We start from the raw sequence: 20,214 nt of genomic DNA, 5'->3' as shown, positions 1-20,214 counted from the left end.
AAGCTGTCTTTGTTACCTCTCTACTTCCCTAACCCCCACGAGGCATGCCAGAGTTGTCAAGTTTTTTTAATTAAGTATTTAAGCATGAAACACATTCCACACTACTTATGCGAAATGAGGAATAAAAGTCATTATGTTTAAGAGAAAGATAAATTAACTAAATGTGGTCATTGGTGAAAGCAGAGAGTAGGCAAACAAGAATTCGGAGTTATGATCTCCTCTCTGAAATGACCTCTGGCCAGATCCAGCGAAGTAATTAAGCCAAAGAAAGGTACAGATGTTCTAAACTATGATACAAACAGCCCCTGGTCTCCTCATAAGTAACATTTAAATTTTGCTTTGGATGACTCCCCAAATTTTACATAAAACACAAGTGTACTGATCATATGTAGTATACCCAGTGAATTGATCATGTGTAATATATCCAGTGACTGTACAATGCTGTCGAGGGCAGAAAGTAGACCTTCCCTCCTCTACATTAACATCTTAACTGTGCTCCATCTGGCCCAATCAGCTTGAATTTGTGGCTGTGCCATGTCTCAGCCTTAATAGGAACAGCCTGGGAATCTGGTTATAATGGACAATATGGATTTCAACTCCCTTAACTTAGGCTGTAGTTGAAGAGGATATGTTTCCTACTACCTGACTAAATGGTAGCCTATTACATAAAGCAGAAGTGCTTCACCTGCAATTACAGAGCAGCTGTAAAACATTCTGGTTTACAAATCCCAGCTAAAAAGAAATACTCCTCTACCATCCTGAAACATTGTACCAGATTTAGAGGTAGGGAGTGTTTCTAAGCATCCTCCCCCATGTTTCCTACTGGCAAGCTATACTAGTTCCGATCACCTCTGTGAAATACCTTCCTTTCCCTCTGTACTGTCTTGGGATCCTAGGCATCAGCTCTAGTTCTGCATGCCACCCGAGGGACCAAATGCATACTTTATTAACCCCAGCTCTTAACATCTCTTTGTTGCAATTCCTTCTTCTGAAAGCGATTATAATTTCTACCTCACAAGAGTGCTGACCCTTAACTGGAGTGCAACTGGAAACTGAAAGAGGCTCTTGCCTTCCTCAGAAGCCAGAAGCGCAGTGGTACAAGGTACTCTTATTATGCAGTGTAATAGCTGACTGCATCCATCACACTTTCAGATGATGCACTGTTCTACACAGACCCTGCTCCTAGCTGACCTGAAAGTATTGTATATTTAAAGATGCAGAATCAGTAAATAGAGGGTTGCTCTTCATCTTGCTAAGAATATAAAACAATACAAGGAAGAGTGGCCATACGTGACGTATGAATGAAAAACATTTTGTTTAATTTATGGAAATCTGTTTATTGTGATGTACACTCTACCTGCTGATCTACAGATTTCATCTGGCTGAAAAGGATACTAATTATCTTTGTGAAAACAATAAAAAACCTTTAAATCCTTGGGAAATTACTGAAAGTGAAAGCCAGCCAAAGAGGTGCTGAACCTGTCCAGAACCATTCTAGCTGCAGCAAGCAACAACCAGGATGTATCCCTGGCATAGCTCAGTATTTCTGGGCAACCATTTTGGGGTTTACAGCCAGGCAGGGATCAACATGCCTTGGTGGCAGGGCATTGCCTCCCCCGGACTCCTGCCTGTGCACCACACAAAAATCCCTTTCCCTGCTCTCTTACAGCTCTCCGTTGCCCAAGTCTAAACCAATAAGGAGGCCGCATGCGTAAGGCGTGTTGGGATGCAGACAGATGTCTGTCACTGTCTTTGCTAAACCTGCCAAACCTTTCCATTTGTGACCCAATTCACTCAGATTTGTAACAACCCCATGTTTATATATTAAGCCCCTAGTTATATTTGCTGTCTGCAGCGAGGTATTGGACAACCTGTTTGTCTTTTGACTGGCTTGCTGCAGCCTGGAGCACACTGTTTACCGAAAACAGGTAAAAAGCTCTAGGGAGAGCTTTCTTAGCATATTCAGAAATTAAAACAGGTCAAGCTGACTGGATAAAGAAAATGCTGACCCACATTTAGGAAACTGGTTTTCTTCCCTCTCCCCTAACCTTAAATAAAGTCCATCTTCTGGGAAATACCACGGCCCCGGTCCATCCCGGGCCGGCCACAGGTCACGAAGGCCCCGTCCCCCGGCGGCCACGGCCCGAGGCCTCTGGCCGCAGGGGCGGGAAGATCCCGGTCCGCCGCCCGACACCGCCTGCTCGGGGGGGCTTTGGAGTCATCCCCGCCCAGGGGTTTCCACGGGAGAGGCCGGGCTCCCCTCAGCTCCCACCACCCGGCACACTCCCGGGACCGGCCGATTCCAATGGCGCATCGGTCGCCGCGACGCGACACCGCGAAAGCCGCCATGTCAGGCACCGCCGGGGCAGGGCCTCGGGGCGGGCACCTCCTGGGGCGCCGCTATGAGGGGCGAAGCAGCGGCGGCAAAGCCCCGCGCTCCCTCGCGGGCAGGAGGCGGGGGCAGGGCAAGGCAAGGCGGGGCGGGGCCGGGCCGCCGGGGCAGGGGCGGAGCGAGGCGGGGGGCGCAGCGCGGCGCTCCCGCCAGCCGGGCCGGGTCGTGTGGGGGGAGAGGGCGGAGCACGGATCCCCGCCATGTCCAAGCACGTTTTCCTCACGGGACCCCCAGGTAATGGGGGCAGGAGGAGCCTGGGGAGCAGGGCGAGGGGGGGCGGCGCCGCCGCCGGGGCCCGGCCCAGCCCGGGATGGCCTAGCCAGCCGCCCTGCGCGGGTCCGGCAGGGCTGTAAAGCGCTTTGGGCCAGGGGAAGGAGCCGGTGGCGGTCCCCAGCACCGGCCCCGGGCGTGAGGGAACCCTGGGAGCGCCTCCTGCCGCAGCCGGGCCCGGCAGTTGCCTGCGAGGAGACCCCGGCTGCCGGCCTGCAGGCCTCTAGCTGCTCCCCTCCCCGGGCGTCGCCTGTTGAGGGCAGAGCTGCTGCCTTCATTCACCTGTTCCTAATGAAGGTCCATTTTAGCTCCCTGCGCAATCCCCTGTCATGTCCTTTTCCAGGTGCTACTGCTTTGTCCCTGGCCCCTGCCCTGAAGTTCAATATTGGGAGGGAAAAAAACCTCCTGGACAACTAATCCTGCTTCAGTTAAACTGCAGCCATTAGTAATTTCTGAGCACTCATCTTTTCTGTAACTTAATTGTTGTGATTTAGCACTTCCAACCAAAGTAATGTTCGGTTATAGGTAATAATTGGTATTCCAGATGGGCAGGCCTTGACTGAAGTGATGGAGTAGTTTATCATGGTAGGGGAATCTGATTATTGTGGAGGTAAAGTGGTGTAGAGTATGAGGGTCGAACTACAAGGTTGATAAAGAAATAAACCAGTTATTATGATTGCAAAGCTTTCTTTCGCTGTCTGGAAGTAAGGTAGTGGGCCTAACTCTCCTTTTGGGGAACCTTTTGCAGATACCTGTCTTGTCTGGAATTAATTTAAAACGCTACTCTAGGCTGAGATAGCAATACCTTCCACCCACTTGATTCTGTTTTTCCATCCACTGAATAAAGGCAGCCTTCCAGAAGATGCAGAGCTTCAGCCTGCTTAGGCCTTGTCTCTGTTCTTTTAGCTGAAACTGAGTGTGCTGTTTTGATTAGCTAAATGTATAAGTTTAAGCTTTCTTAAACTTAGTTTGAGTTTGACTTAGCTTTCTTTGGCAGTTTACTGAATGAAGGTAACCAAATTAGAGATAGCAAATCTGCTTAGCCAAATTAGTATAAATTCGTTTATAGAGACAAGGCCCAGCAAAGATGGTACATATTGATGGTGCCACATTTGACATTTTATTGTTGTTCAAATGCCAGGAATCCCTTTGGCTTCAATTTTGAAAAGCTTGATTAATAGTTTGACTAGATGCCCTTGAAGCCACAGAATATTTTGCCATTGATATTGACTGTTAAGAAAGTAATTCCGAAATCTGCTTAAAATCTAAGGGAGGAATTTGGTATGTGCATGTTGAAGTTATTTCTGTTGGCATCTTTAGGCATCTCACATTTGGTCTATATTCCTTGTCTCCAGGAATTTAAGGATTTATTCTGCAGATTTTCTATCTTCTGATTTTTTTTTGACAATGATTAAAAATGAAGTGTTAACACTAAATTTTGTGAGAGGCAATAAAGTTGAGTTTAAAAGGAGATTGTCGAGGGATGTACTTGTACAATGGCAAAGGAGAAGAAATAGCTCCTTTGTGGGAACTGAGAGGATGTCTGAAACATGGCCAGTGTTCACCTTGTAGAAACTACATCAGACTGTGCTAGGAGACATCAGGTGGCGAGGGTTTTAAGGATCTGTTTTAGGGTAAGAAAAAGGATTATAGGACCACAGGATAATTCATGTGAGAAGGGACTTCAGGGGGTGTAAAGAAGGGTCAGCTGTGAGGCCAGACCAGGTTGCTCAAGGATTTATCCAGTCAGATCTTGAAAACCTCAAAGGATGTGAAGACAGCTTCTCTAGGCAACCTGTTCCAGGGCTTGATTGTCCTCACAAGAAAAAAGCTTTTCCTTGTATCTAGTCAAAACCTCTGTTGCTTCAATTACCATAAGAAGCGTGTTTCTGTTGTTGGAAATACTTTTTGCCATGTAGGACCCGACATCTCAAGGGCACTGAGTGCTTCCTATTTCTAGGACATCAATGGATGTAGTATGTCCCTTGTGCCAGTTAGACTCCTGGTAATAGCAGTCAATGTTGACCTTATGATCTAACAGGGGGATGAACTCAGCTCTGTTCTTGAAAAGTAGTGAATAGCAGCAGCAGAAAGGGAGATTCATCAGTCAGTCTTCCAGCTAGCTTGGCTATCAGTTGTGTAACAGTATGGCTCTGCTGTATTTACCTGCCTTGGGGCAAGCTTTGTGGCCTGCCCATGCAGTAAGCTAACAGGTTTTGTGGTAGTCTGTGATGTTTTTACCATTCTGTAGGGACTCCACTGTAGGCATACTTCTTAAAGGCTAATAAAACATTACAGTGTCAGTACAAGATGAACTTTAGAAGGTTTTTTTGCTCTTTCCTTTCCTAGCAATTACCAAAAAAAACCAATTTGCAAACTTTAATCAATGTTCCTGCTAAACTGAATCATTACTGTGGTGTTTAAAATGGGATAATAGTGGAGAAGATGATTAATCCTGTGTGCTTTTTATTTCCTCTTTATTTTTAGGGGTTGGAAAGACAACTTTAATCCAGAAAGTCACTCAAGCTCTAAAATCCTCGGGCATTCCCATTGATGGATTTTACACAGAGGAAGTTAGAGAAGGTGGCAGGAGAACAGGATTCGATGTTGTCACTTTGTCTGGAAAACGAGGACCTTTATCTAGAGTCAGGTACTAAGGTTTTAATAACTGTAAGTGGCTTATTGTTTTTTACTTCTGCTCCAGTCTGTCAGCATGTTAAATGCTCCTCCAGAAGGTGATTTCCAGCACGCATATGGCTTTCATGGTCGGGTTCTTTGAGAATGACACTGCGTGACCTGGCTGATAGGGTATGTGGACAGTGTCTCTATTGCATAGTGAAATATTGAAAATGTGCTAGAGAAGGGTATTCTCTCTTGCTGCGTATTCTACACCAGATAGAGAGGAAGCACTGCTGAGCCTTTTATTGTGAGGCTGAGTCTCTTAGGGATACAGTCAGTAGCTTATTGTAGGCAGGTAGGAAGTTGGTTTTGTTTCCACCAGCTAATTTATGGGGACAGAAGTAGAAAATAAGAGGGAAATTGCATATAACATTGTTTTAAAGAGCCACCGACTGGCCCACAAAACCCACATGTGAATTTTAAGGAAAAGAGGGTTTCAGAGCCCCGCTAAGGGCGGGGGGGGGGGGGCTCTGAAGTGCAGAGAGGCTCAGTCTCTCCTGATTCACTAGGCTTAGCTTTTCACACTTTGTGCAAACCTTAGTCTAGATCCAAGTGTGATGTTAGCACCTCATTCAGACTAAATAATTTGCATACTGCTAATAAAGGAGGTTCACCTAAGATAGTGTGATGCAGCACATGCAAACGGAGTGTTTTTCTAAGGTTGTTTAAGGGTTTTGCATCCCATACTGAGATTTGGGCTACTGCTGTGATGCGGTCTGTAGTGTCACATTACCAAATTCAAAGATCTGAACTGCAGGCATGTAATTTGATTTCAGTGTAAATATACCTGCTGGCTTTTGGATACCATTACTCTTCCATACAGTGTTCAAATTTGAGCTCACGTAGTTGTGAAGTTAGCTTCTGGTATATTTATTATCTTAAAGTATGCTATCTGCAATGTGACTTAAAGCATGGTTTACAGAGTTTCTTTCATTTTGTTAGAGGAATTAAGGGGATTTGACTTATTAGGATAACTTCTCATAAATCCATTTGAAATGACTGCAGTGAATTCTCACTAAACTCATTACTTCGAAGGAATTGTGCATTTAAAATATCTCTTTTTCAAATTCAGTTCTGATTCTTCTACTTCAAGACGTGAATATCGAGTTGGACAGTATGTTGTAGACCTTGTTTCATTTGAGCAGTTGGTTCTACCTATGCTGAGAAATGTGAGTATTCTATGAAAGCTGCTGAAAAATGGATGCTTTATGATAATTAGTGTTATTGGAAGACCGTGCTAGAGCAGTAGGTTTTGGTATGAATAAATGGCCTGTTTCTTGGGTTTTGCTGATTCTGATTGACTTTTAAGATCAGGAAGCTGGAGGGGCAAATCTGGCTTGTTCTCAGGTGCTTACTGTGGTGTTTGAGAAGTCACAATCCCCACTCATTCTTGATCTGACATTGTCCTATGAGCAGGCCCTCCTTGACCTGAGAGACAGTAGATAGGAAGTTCCTTCCTATGCCACCGTCTTGTATATTGAAAAGTAAACAAAATGTAAGAGTGTCTTACCACACAGAACTGGATGGGGTCAGTGAGTCCAAGAAAAAAGCTTTTGCTGCTGCTCCTCTTACTTACAGCCTTTTATTCCCTGTTGCTCTGATTCCCATCTTCTTCCAGAAGAAGCATTTGTTTCTTGAATCTAGTGGTTATTTTTGATTACCACTGTATAAGTACCTGGAGACTGGTAGGTTTTAACTGATAATAGCAGTCTAATAATTTGGGATTTAGCCTGCTGCACAAGGAGTGCTCTGGTGTGACAACGCTTTCCTCACAGTTTTTTTCCTATCCTTCTCCTAATATTTTGTTACAACTGTGCAAGCAATATGGTGATTATCTCCCTTTTTCCTTCTCCTTCCTCTCTCTCGCTCCAACCTTTCCCCTCTCCAAAATTACACCAGAACAGATCTGATTTTGGCAATAATATATGACAAATGGTGTGCAGCAGCTGCTGAGCTGTACTACTAAAAAAAAATCCTATTGTGATTTTTCTACACTGCCGAAGCTCAAGGGGCCAAGGAAGACGGGACTTCTTAATGAACTTTGAAAGAACAAAAAAAACAAGGAGGTACAAGGAGCAAAAACAAGATTGAGGATCTGATTCTTGTTTTTGTCAAGGAACATTAAAGTCTGAGTAGGGAAGCAAAGACGGGGGCAAGGGAGAAAGGAAATACTAATAAAATGGGACAATTTTTTTATGATTAATTGCATGGTAAGTTGATTTACTACGTTAGTAAATAGAAGGATTGTTTAATAAAAAAGACTTCATTAAGCCAGCACTGTACTCGGAATCCTTTTACTGCTGCATTAATGTGAAGTCCAGGAGAGATTGTGCTAGAAGGGTGTTAGCAGTGTTGAATTTTTCAGGCTATTTCTTTTTCTGCAAGAAAAGAAGAGTGAAGAGAAGAAGAAAAGGGGCCAGCAGGGTTGGACAGTGCATGATGCTGTTCTCATTGAAAGCCCTGCTAATCAGTTTTGTGGAAATAGAATCATAGAATCATAGAATTGTTGAGGTTGGAAGGGACCTTTAAGATCATCGAGTCCAACCTTTAGCCTACCCTGACAAGAGCCACTTCTAAACCATGTCCCTAAGTGCCCCATCTACCCTTTTTTTAAACACCTCCAGGGATGGTGAAGTGGATGGTGAAATGTGATCATGCATGTAGGTGGCACAAAATGGGAGAGGAGGAGAGTGAGGAAGATCGTAGAACTGAAACAGGAGAGTCATAGGTATGGTCTGGTTTAATCAGGGAGCAGCACGGCGGGGCCATGTGCCCATATAGTTTTGAGGACAGCTTCAGCTCTTAAGGCTTGAGTCTCGTTGACTCCAGTGAGAACAGGGGTAGATCCTACAATGGATGATCTTTCTGGTTCTGGAAACTTTGCCAGGCAGGACTGAGGATTTTTTTCAAAGCAAAATGCTCTGTTTCTCAGTGTGTGACCTGGTGACTAGTATTGGCTTTTTAGCTCACTGATCTATGAAAGGATTTTAGATAAAACGGTTACTCAGCAGGGACTTAGCTTGAAAAGGTTTTAGGATGCATGTTATACAGTTCTTCCACTTTCCCAGAAGCAAATACTTTGCCTTCACAAGGGAAGACATTTCAATTTTTTTTCTTTTTTTTTTAGGTTCTGTATAATATGTCTGGTATTGGTATATATTCCTGGATCTACAGTGATGTTTTGACTTGAATTGATTTTCTCCTTCCTTCTGTAAATAATGGAGTGCAATTCTCTGTTACTTTTACCAAGAGAGAATAGGCAGTGCACTTCCTTTTCTGTTGACTACTTCCTCTGCTTTCTGAGTTGCTTTTCCCTCTTGTTATCTCTTAGACTTCCCTGCTGCTCACACCGATCTGCAGCACGGTACTGTTTGTCACAGTAAGCAAACCTCAAATGTGGTTAGTCTTTATTATGGTGCCTGTCCTACAATCCAGGGGGACTATAGAATAAGCTATATCTCGACAAAGAAATGGAAGATGACTGTTGTTATGTGAGAGAGGCTTGGAAACGGCTTGGTTGTTATCCAGATAGCTTTGAAGAAAGCTAGTTGTTCTGAGAGAAATGCTGGTTTTGACTTTTGACCCTCCCTTAACCCAGCTACAAGAGGACAAACTTCGGAATCTAGATTTAGTGCAAGTCTTTTTTTTTTTTTTTTTTTTTTTAAATACTTGTCTTGTGTGGATATTGATCTATTCTAAATGTATAATTTGATGGGAAGGGTGAAGTTTTGAAAAATTGGTGTCCCTCAGATTGATTCAGAGCTGCTAGTAAGCTAAGTGCAGTTCTTAATTGTCAAATAGCTCATATGGGACCATTGTGAGAATTCTGCTTTGAAGGAAAATGATATGTTGATATTTGATATTAAGAATATTTCCTATTGTAGTTGGTATTTATGCTGTATGTATATTCTCATCTTTCCAAAACTCCATGCTGGAATACAAATGGTAGAATGATAGATTTATAAGTCTGTCAGTTACTAGCAGCAGCTTTGACTCTTCCATTTTCCCCAGTATTGCAATTGAATTGAGTTTTTTTGGAGGTGTTTCTTTTATTACCGTAGAAGTTATTTCTGTTGCTTGGTCTAAGTTCTGTGTTGTTTACAGTCTCTTGATGCACTTTTCCACAGGTAAATCATGGCAGTGATGCAGAGAAAAAGATTTGCGTCATAGATGAGATTGGCAAAATGGAACTCTTCAGCCAGGCTTTTATTCAAGCTGTTCGTCAGACGCTGACTGGCTCAGGGACCGTGGTACTTGGAACTATTCCTATACCTAAGGGAAAGCCACTGGATCTTGTTGAAGAAATAAGAAGTAGGAAAGATATTAAAGTGTTCAATGTGAGTAACATTAAATATCCTTAAAGAGCCTTCTGTTCTAGGTTGCTGGTTTGTATTTGGCTCTGTTAAAGAACTAATTGTTACTACCAATTGATAGCTGTGGGTAACTTGTATGAAATAAGTTTTTTAGTTTCCATTTTATTCTTAATGGGCAGGTGTTCACCTTATTAAAAAAAAAAAATCACAGTTGGCAGTTACTGTAGCAGTCTCACACAGCTGGCTTTGCTTGTGAGGGGCTGTAGAAGTAACAATATAGTTGTTTTAAAAGGTTTTCTTGCTGTAGTATTATTGCCATATAAGCATTCATTATTCCTAAGAGTTAAATCTTTTATAGTACAGTCAGATTTAAATTATTTTTTTTTCAGACTGGCTTGCAGAAGTATTACCAGTAATCATATTCCAGAAAAAAAAAGGCAGCAGTGGAGTTTGCAGAAATTATTTCTAGAAGAAAGACACTTGTAAATGGAGTGTGCTTTTCTCTGGAGTCAGTGAACCAATTTTGGAATTCATTATGTTATTTTTACAGACATAATTCTCAGAATATTAGAGCCTCAAAGTGCATTTCTGATCAGTTACAGGGAGGTTCTCAAAAACTTACCACATCAAAACATAGCCTGTTCATAGGAATACGCGCGTGAGGTTTCCTTAACATCTCTAAGTGTCCTGGAGGCTTCACAGAAACAAGCTAAACACAGCCCCTGCTCCTTTGAGCTCAGTGTGTATTATTTGTAGTAAAGAATAAAGCTGTATATCCAAAACTGAACTGTGCATCTCTAGAAATTAGAAATTCAGTAAGTGGGACTTACACATCCTGGCTTACTAAGAGGGGTGATACGCTGTAGAGCAGCATACTGTTGCAGCCTGTTCTTTATCAGATGCACGTCTGATGCATTCTCATGCAGTGAGAATGCTTACTTTGTTTTCATCCAAGTGAACGAGGAAGGAAAAAGCACTGTCTTGAGACTGAATGATCTTAATTACTGCAGAGAAAGCAAACCCTTCATCTTCTTTTTTCCTCTTCAAAGTGGGATTAATGAAAATGCAGTGCTCAAAAAAGTTCCTCAGATTCTTTTACTTGGTAGTCCCATCATCATCTTCAATTTCTGTTTTTTAAATCAAATGCCAGTTTAATTAAGTGCTAAAGCAATCCTAGGAGCAAAGATGAGAGAAGATTCCTTTGCTCATATAAGCATTCAACTCCTATCGCGCCTTTCAGAGATAAAACCCCAGGTTTCCCACTGACAAGTTGATGTGAGTTAGTTGTCAGGCTACTGAAGAGGGATGCACGTGAATGTGAATTTTGTGTGACCTGCTTTACAGTGGTAGGGCAGGGGAAGGGGGAACGGAGAATGCCTCGCTGAAAGTAATGGTCATTCGGTGCTTAGGCTGCAGTCATGGCAAGGCAATAGTGTGCGTTTGGTCCTCTCAGGAGCAAATGGAGCGCTGGGAAACAGCGTTTGGCTTTTCAAGGAAGCTTTTGAGGCTTCCGCTGTCTCTTTTTATCAGGTGATGTTCTGAGGGCACATAGCAGTCAGCCCTGCGTTGTTAGCTGTATCAGTCTGCCCATACATCTTTCTCTTAAGTACTGACTAGACTACAGGCAGCAAAAGTCTTCCTGTAAATTTCAATGGAGCAATGTTTCTCTAGCTAAAAAAAAAAGTCACTAAAAAAATGAGTCATCCTATTTATGCTGCTGAGATTAGGATGTGCAGGTTTCTTTGTTTAACCACAGAGTTCTCTGGTGAATCCGTTAGCCAAAAGCACGTGTGTGAAATGTGTGACGGACTGCAATAGTTCCCAGGTGGCAGAGACCTGCTATGCTGAAGTGTTGTGCAGGAGAGCATCTGTCTCGCTTGCTTCAGTGACACACTACATGCTCTTTCCCAGCTAGTTAAAACGTGTGCATGAGTAAGAACAGAACCTACCCGTGGGGAGTCGGAGGTGTTACTGTCTGAAGTAAATACTGGATCCCCAGCTATGTTCTCCAAGGGCTGTGGCATGGAGAGAACCTGGAGTGCCCAAATTGTTCATGATCAGTAATTTCTTACTAACTTTTATGGTGCCTGGAAATGTGCAGAAGTAGGTGGCTGCTTTCCAAAAAAGTTCTGCCTGCTTTGTCACTTAATACGGAGTTAGGCTGTGTTCACGTTACTCAGCAGAGTTTTCTTAGCCTTCTCTTAGTGTCACAAGGGCAGTTCTGATGTTGGACACTAAGTGCACAGAGACAGCTGTTTGGGGTTTTACAGTCCGTTCTGTCTTGAAAGCATATTCAGTGTGTGTAAATGGGCCCAGATGCCCTAAAAGCAGTTGAGGATTTGGTCCCAAATGTTTAATTTATTATGTTTAGAGCACTTCACGATAGGAGCTCTGATATTTAACACATTTCTTTCCATTCTTGCCCAATTTCATTTTGCTGAGAACAAAACTTTCCAGTGAAACTACAGAGGCTCTTTTTGCGCTGCCCGGATCTGTGTAGTTTTGCAGACAGTGTCATAAATAGGATCAGATTATCCTTAGCAGCTGGCACATACTCATTTTCTCCCTTTTTCCCATCTATTGATTTTGCTTTCATGAAAGCCATTAGTGAAGTTTGGTTGCATATGCCTTTTAAGAAAGAAAATAAATAGTTAAATGGATCAGAAGAAGAAATGGTTCCATTTGAACAAACTGTACAGGAGGGATTTCCTTGACAGTATGTTAACAGTTAGGGGAAGAAAGCTTTTGTCCTCTACTGTTGCCTGCTTGGACTCTAGGTGGTAGTTTCCTTCGAATTAGCTAAATGCTTAGTATAAGCAGCATCTACAGTTATTTTCAACTCCCTGTTTAAAAATCTACCCATCTGTTTGTACATTCAGTACAGATACTGGGGGATTTGTTTTCTCTGGGAAAACTGCCTGCACAGAATGTCTCCAGATCTTAAGAGGAGACTTGTATCTATCAACCAGCCTTTGTAAAACAGTTGTGAAAATTTCCCAGCACTTGGCACTTTCTCTCTGCAGCTCTCACTGGACTTCTGGCATGTAGGTATGGAAAAGGCATAGATAAAATATAGTATTGTTTTTGTTGGCTGTGAGACAGTGGGAAGAGCTATTAAATGTTCAGAAGGTCCTTTGAAAGTCAGGATATCAGGACACTTGCTGGGAGATTTAGAGTTTGGCTGATCTATGCTCTGTGCCTTGTTTACCTTGGGGTCTCTCAATAGCTTTACTGAAGAGCAATTCTATTCTTTGTTGTCTTGCCCTCTTTGTTATTGTGGGGTTTTCTGTTTATCTTATAATAGGCTTGGAATGATACTCTATAAACAGCACTGTTTTCAGGCAGATCTTCCCTTTCACTCCCCTTTTTTTTTAATGTCACTTTTTCATCAGTCCTGTGTTGATCTGCTCTCTTGAATTCAAGTGGTGTAGGTGAGACCACCATCTCTAGGTTCTACAGTGTTGGTTTCCAGTATTTGGATAGGATGTCTGTGACTAAACAGCAGTAGGCTCCTAGGGACAGATTCTTCAGGTAGGACTGTCACCTATTTAAAAATAATAATAATACTTTCTCCTGTTCGCTATTGACTGTCATACCGGAAGGGATACGAACCTTTGCGCTCAGATCTTAAATGCAGCTACAGGGAATGCAGTGAAAGCTTGCTGGTAGAGAGTTTTATGCCATGCATACTGTGTCCTTCCTTGTCAAACAGCATTTCTCAAACTTTGTTAAAAATATGAACACCCTTACTTTTTTTTTGGCTCATCTGTCTTTGTCTGATTTCTTCCTGCCCGCTCTGCAGGGATCTGAACAGTGGGGAAAATTTCTTAGCCTGTTTAAAATGAGGCTTTTGCTGACACTTCACAATGGCTTGTTAACCCTTTCACCACCTCAGCCATCTCCCCAGATTTTGGTTGAGTTAGTAATGCATGGCACTGTGGGTCACTGGGCTCTCTATCAGGATCCCGTCTATCAAGAAGGAGTAATTTACAACCCCCTTCCTTCCCCCCACACCCCCCTCCCTGTGCTCTGTCTTTTCTGCACCTGGGAACTGAGCTGACTAGCAAGTGCTGGCGTTTGCTTGGCAGTTTACAGTAATCTCTACATGCTGCAATGCAGATGAGCCCAGCAAAAGACAGGACACTGGGCTATATGGATTTTCACATGTACTGATCTTAAAACCCAACATTTCCATGGACCAGTCAACCAAAGGCATACCTCAGTGTGCTATAAAAGCTCCCCAGCATTCTCAAGTAGTCTTTCCCCCCACCCACCCCCCCAAGGTGTTTCTATCCTGCAGTGCTAAGGTTTCTCAGAATAGAGTTGTGCTGCTAAGCCTGTTTTAATATTTTTCATTGCAGATGTTTTTTGACTTGGTCTGTCATCCTAATAAATACAACCCTTTGAAGTACTGAAGGCCTAAGAACTCCACTTTATAGTAGGAAAGTTATATTTGGTAATTGAAAAGGATTTCTAGTAATGACAAAAGTACATACTGGTTCTTCAAGTGATTCTTGTTAGTTATTCAAGCCCTGAATAATGCTGCAAAATACCATGGGTAATTAGATCAAAAAGATCCCTGAATATTCAATTACATATGCAGGTTTGTGGGGTAAGCTTATTGTGTTCTCAGTAGCAGAAGGTGGCAGGTGTTTGACACTCAACATTCCTCCACTGAGAAAGAAATGCATTTGAATTTCTGCTTTGTTTGGTTTTGAAGTAAACACTGATATAGAGGTTATTCATCAAATTACATCAGTTTTAATTTCTCTTTCTCTAGGTTAGTAAGGAAAACAGAAACAGCATTTTGGAAGACGTCTTGGCAGCTGTGGAATCTTGCAGAAAATGAAGACCTTTTCTTGCCTGTAAACAGTAAAGCTTTTATTTTAACAAAACATTACAACATTTTGTGGATGTTCTTGAGTCTGTCCTTCCTGCTTTATCCCCTGGAGGCTTTCCTGGAGCCTTCAGGGTAAGCAAGGTAAAGCTGGTAATATTCTAACATGTGAAAATGAGATAGCAGGATTCTTATATTCAGTTCACAAGCTGATCCATTCAAAAAAATGAACAGATGCATAGCTAACATCCAGTTCTAATCTGGGTATTTGAAAGTTAGGTGGTCTACTCGGATCCTAGTTACACCACATAAAAGCAATTAACTGTCAAATCTGTTTGAGATCTTCATCTTTCAGAGTGCGGTGTGGACTGTTCTGCCTAGAAAGCACTTCAGTATCTGGAAGTTAGCCCTGCTGTAACAGAGCAGAACCCTGCCCAAAATGTCTATGCGCTCTGCCTGGTTTATGTAGAAACACCTTTGCTGTCGGTGACCCAGCTTAGGTGTGCCCAAGTGTGTTTCAGCATGGGTGCTGACCATTCGTGAGGTAGAAGGAATACGCAGATGCTCTGTCCCTACCCCCAGACACCCTTCTCTCCAGTTGCAGTACAAGAAGGGGTTATCTAGAATTTCAAGGAAATTTCCTGTAGTCCCAAGTGACGTTTACAGAATTCCGCTTCAGGAAGAAAAATAACCAACTCTAACCTCTCTTAAGTGGCCCAGACATGTTGATAACAGGGCTGCATTTTGGGTTTATTTTCAACTTTCTGATGGCAATCCTGCCTCGCACCCCCTTAAAAAATTATATATATAAATCTCCAAGTCCATGAAGTTCAGTCAAATCTTGACTTGTGTTTTTTGTGCAGGGTTATTAAGTCAGGATCAACTTAATACTGCATTTGTCTGTATGGGTTTTACAATCTGTTATGTTTAGTGATACTTTTTGTTTGGTTGGGTTTTTTTTCTTACTCAATTCTTTACATGGTTAATGGTGAAATAAGAAGTGTTTGAGAGCATTAGACAATGTGTTTCCCTATGAGGTGTGCAAATGTGTTCAGGAGAAGTGCTACCACTTAATCAGTTTTGCATGTTGTGAAAACAGAATTCCTTCCCAGGTGCACACTTGTTCATTGTGTGATTTATAGTCATCTCTGGCTGTGAAAAGTTGTTAAGAATTCCGTTGTTTCTTAACTTTTTTCTGTTCAGTTCAACAACTGTTAATATGAGCAAACTATTTAAAAGCATTTTCAAATATCTGTTGTATTTATTGTTATCTATTTCTGTGAAACGGACACGCAAAGCTGTAGGGAGCTGCATGGGGAGAGGCATTTTTCCAGGTGCCCTGGAAACAGCAGGCAGTTAAAAGATGCCATGGCCTTGTACCCTGACTTCCCATTACACTACCATTCTGCAGTTGTCTTAAATGAGGACTGACCTTTAAAGCTAAATAAAATAGAGATATTTGACACCTCTCTGTAGAGTCTGGGGTGGGGAGTGATGGCAGAGTTCGGTTTTCCAAATTCAGCCAGTATTGTTGGGAGTTTCATCCCTTTAAGTGATGGTTGTTCTTCATAAGAGTATATATATTGCCCTGCATATAACACCATGATACCTACCGTAGTCCCATCATTTAATAGACTGGGAAAAAAAAGAATCATAACAACAAGTTTGGGAAACTTTTGACCAGTGTGCTTATCGTACTTTGAAGCCATTGTCTCATGGTGCAAGGAAGACCTTTGGTAGCGAGGGTAGCTAGTCATTGGAAAAAGTTCCAAAATGGAGGTATATTTTTCCTTCACTGGAACTGCGAGTGAAGTATCAGCCCTTTTAAATCAAAGGGCATTTTTGCTACTGACATCAGTAGCTCTTGCTTTCTGCTACCTATCTCAAGATTGGTGAGAGTCTTTAATTTGTTGTTGCTCTTTTTTTAAGCCCATCTTCTCTCTGAGCTACAGAGTGCTTTCCAAGAGAAATAAAGAGAAATTGTGTGATCTGTGTTCAGCAGAAGATCCTAGATGACCTTAACAGGAATGTCTGGCCTTTAAATCTGAGACAGTCCTGCAGAAGTGATTCACCTGTTTGAAATATACATCGAGTGAGAAAGTAGTATTTCCAACTGAACTTAGTTTTTATGACACCCTGTGTTTACTTTAGAGGTAAAAACGTATTTTCTGTTCTTGCACTAGTAAAATATTTGGAAGGCCTTGAGAGCACTGTAACAACAAACAGAGCATTCACAAATCCCCTGATGGGCCGATTTTACTAATAGCACACATTTGGTGAAAATAACCTGATGTACCAGCAAGATTCCAGATGACAACATTAGTGCACCTGCAGGTTTTAATTGGTGCAAAAAAGGGGAGAATATGAGGTACCAATTACTCTCTCAAAGCCTGAGAATTGAGGATGTTTTTGGCAAGGAAGCTTGTAATTCCAACATAAAATTGCGCACAGCATGGAATAAACAGGGCCTGCATTATTTATCATGCATTAGACAATTTTTGACTTGTAAAACTCTGAGAAGGCAGAAAGAGAGAGGTGAATCTTTAACACAGGACCTACTGCGAAGTTAATTATAAGTAATATGTCTGTCTTGCAGATTTAAGGATGTAGAAGCACCAGTGAAACTTTGTAATTAAATACCAGCTACCAATCCAGGGAGTAATCTAAATATGGCAATAATTGGGTAGTTGTTAAATACGCGTTGATAAGAAGATGATTATTACATGCTGGAGAATTTCACTGGTAATTCTAATCTTCTAAAATGAGCTGCACAAAATTCAGCTAATCTTTAACTTAAATTCCCCAGCAAGAGCAGAGCGGTCAGTTTGTAGGTTGGAGCCAAATGCAGATGACATTTCTTGCTTTATTCTAATAAATAGCTTTTAAAAAAAGCTGTGAATGACATCGCAGAGACTCCTAAGAACTTAATAGTTTCAGAATGTCATTCACAGATATTGAGAATATCTGGCCATCTTGTTGAGGGGAAAAAGACTCACACTGGCAAGTCCTTTTTGTTAACATTTGTCTTAAATGCAACGAATGCCAAGATTTTCTGTCTCTGGGAATGAGGTGAGACTTTTCAGTGAGAACTCCGGTTCCTACCAATAGAAGTTGGTTGTATGACACTTCAAAATGGAGAGAACAGCAGGACCTCCAGCATTTATATTTTGGGATGAACGGAAACAACCTTTGTACGTGGCACCCATCACTGTTTCCTACTCACTTGCTGTGGTGGGAAACAGCTGGGCTGAGGGCCAGACTGGGGGCTTGCCAGCGTACCTGGTGGATGTGAGCAGTTCAGCAGCCTGTGAGTGGCTTCGGTAAAATGTTACTAAGTCTTTTTACCAGATTTTTGGACCACGTTTCACCCTTAGGAGTGTAGCACCTGGCTTTTACTGCATGATGTAAACAAGAGCCTATTAGTGAAAGTTTAGGAAAACAATATGGGAGGGGGTTTAAGTATCCCACATTTAATGCAAGGGCTGAAGTACTGTGTTTATGCTTGTTTTACCATATACTCATTATGCTCCTTCCTGTAGCCTGCTGTACTGTATGTGTTCCTCTCTGGTTGTGAGAGCCCCGCTGAGCCAGTGTGGATAAAATCACTCCTGATGTTTCTTTTCAGCAATGGTGATTATGATCTGGGGTTAAGCTGGTGGAGCAGATCCCTTCATCCCTTCTGACATCTATGTGAAAGAATGTTATGTACCAAATGCTCTTGTGGATTGAGCGCTTGATTTCCTCAAAGGATGTGTTCAGCCTGCTAGCGAGACAGGAATGTCACTGCTCTCAGGTTGTAGAAGCAAGAAGGTTCTGGGGTGGCTGAACGAGCATTGGGCAGGCTTCTGCCTTCAGCTCCTGCTGAGTAAGTGGCCTCTGCAGCTCTGGAAAAATCGAAGCACAGCACCTGAATCTTCAAAACTGACACCAAGTGGAACTGCATATAAAAGGTACATATGTGTTGGTGGTGGCCATCCTTCCTGCATCACGGCTGTGGTAACAGATCAGACATGTAATGTAGGCAAACTGTTCAGCCTGAGCAACTTCAGGGCCAAGTTTTAACAATGGCATTATGCACTGTGAAACCTATCATCAGTGCCACAGCTGCCTTACAGGCAGTGAAAGTTGGGTCTGCTTTTCATTCAGAGCCCAGCTAGTGGGGTTCCCAAGGTGTCACAGATAGATACCTCCATCTTGCATCTCTGAAGCACCTCACGTGTAAGGTTACGTATCGAGCTGATTAGGTCTTTCAGGAAAAAAAGTATGGCTAAAGTCTTTGTGTATCTGTAGGCACTGGTGCTGAGAGTAACATTCCTATGGACTTGGGTGCCTTTGGTGATACACAGAGCTGTTCTGAGCAGCTTACTGCTGAAATTAGGCCTTGTGTAAAGGTTAGGTACCTATTTGCTAGCTTTGTGTGCATCAGAGCCTTAAATGTGTCTTCCGTCGCGTACAGAGTAATCGGATCTATCTCTACCTCATGCAACCATGGGGGAGAGGTCTAAGATGTATTTAATCAATACAAGCTCATATCTAGTTCCAGGTTTCATTTCTAACCATCGTGTCTGATTATTCTGTAGGATTGGCCCATATTTAAAACCACTGCACATAGCAGTAGCCTTATTAATAACAACAGCCTATCTGCAAAATTATGGAGAAATGTAACATGGGAGAGTTTGTGCTGTCATCTTTGATTTAATTTTTTGTCTTTATAAATGTGAATGGTCGCTCAAGTTTTTTCAGCCCACTATGCTGCAGTAACAACTCTAAGGCAAAATAAAAACTGTGTAAGATGTGGCTACGGAAAGGAACTAATTTTTGAATTGTACCTTGACTCCTGCTGTGGAGCGTGTGCCCTGTGCCTCAACAAAGGCGATAAGACATGCCTTTTCTGGCAGCCACCCTGTGCAGCAAAAGGCTGGCCTTCATGGCTTGCTGCTGCCCCAAAGAGTTATGCTCTGTGGGCTGGCAGCTTGAACTAAGTCAAGAACTGTGAGGCAGCTGCGCTATCTCAGGGCGCGGTACCAGAGGCCATGGAGATGGTACAGTCTCTTCAAGAAGATGGGTGCTGGAGGAAGGTGGTGTTGTGGGGCCTTGGTGCACGCTAAGCAGATACAGAGGCTTACCACTGGAAGGATTTGTGCAGCTGTTTCCCAATCTGGTTTAATGCACTTGAATTGGATACATAGAATAATTTAGGTTGATTGGAACTACTGGAGTTACTTATTTTCGATGGAAATTAATGATGGAAATTAATTCAAACTTAAGATGTGAAAATTGGAGGCCTAAGCGAGGCTAACTGAATATGGGAAAGTCTTTAGTGCTTTCCACAGCCGCCTGTTTGCCCTGCCTCCACACAAAGCGGGGTTTAGGAAGACAAAGTAGTGATGGTTTATCTTAGTAGCCTGCCACGCAAAAGCCCCCAAGGCAGAAATGGGGCTGGTGGCTGTTAGTAAGAGCCCTCAACCTACCTGTATGACCTCCATCGTTCATTTGTGAAGAAACACTTCGCGAGCAGGGTGGCAGGAGGAGAGGTACAATCTGCCAGGAATGGTCAGAAGGGAGCAGCTGAATTCAATTTCCTCTTCCATATCACACCTGGATGCTGGAGGAGGCATTAGTAGGGCCTAAACTGCACTGGTGACCATGTGTCTCGGGGGGCTGTACGTGAATATGCTGCTTTTGCTGTTGTGAATGTGAGCAGGATTTTGCCTAGGTTGTGC

The 20,214-nt window shown here is 42.6% G+C and overlaps 1 protein-coding gene across 1 annotated transcript; it reads left to right on the top strand.

The window, feature by feature from the left end:
* The first annotated feature begins 2,499 nt into the window (after window positions 1-2,499).
* Window positions 2,500-20,208, top strand: NTPCR (nucleoside-triphosphatase, cancer-related). Its single transcript, XM_063329033.1, has 5 exons — window positions 2,500-2,626; window positions 5,150-5,312; window positions 6,414-6,510; window positions 9,469-9,678; window positions 14,435-20,208. Exons 1-5 carry the CDS (start codon window positions 2,593-2,595, stop codon window positions 14,501-14,503), a joined length of 573 nt encoding a protein of 190 aa, XP_063185103.1. The 5' UTR covers window positions 2,500-2,592; the 3' UTR covers window positions 14,504-20,208.
* Window positions 20,209-20,214: the final 6 nt, after the last annotated feature.

Source organism: Chroicocephalus ridibundus, chromosome 3, assembly GCF_963924245.1.
Source record: "Chroicocephalus ridibundus chromosome 3, bChrRid1.1, whole genome shotgun sequence".
NCBI classification, from domain to species: domain Eukaryota; kingdom Metazoa; phylum Chordata; class Aves; order Charadriiformes; family Laridae; genus Chroicocephalus; species Chroicocephalus ridibundus.
This window is presented reverse-complemented; position numbering and strand designations above follow the sequence as displayed.

What these genes read in the sequence shown, in the direction of transcription:
- NTPCR (XM_063329033.1), top strand. Translation starts at nt 2,593, where the DNA reads ATGTCCAAGCACGTTTTCCTCACGGGACCCCCAG. An exon ending in GGACCTTTATCTAGAGTCAG is followed by an intron (nt 5,313 to 6,413) that starts GTACTAAGGTTT and finishes TTTCAAATTCAG; the next exon opens with TTCTGATTCTTCTACTTCAA. An exon ending in AAGATATTAAAGTGTTCAAT is followed by an intron (nt 9,679 to 14,434) that starts GTGAGTAACATT and finishes CTCTTTCTCTAG; the next exon opens with GTTAGTAAGGAAAACAGAAA.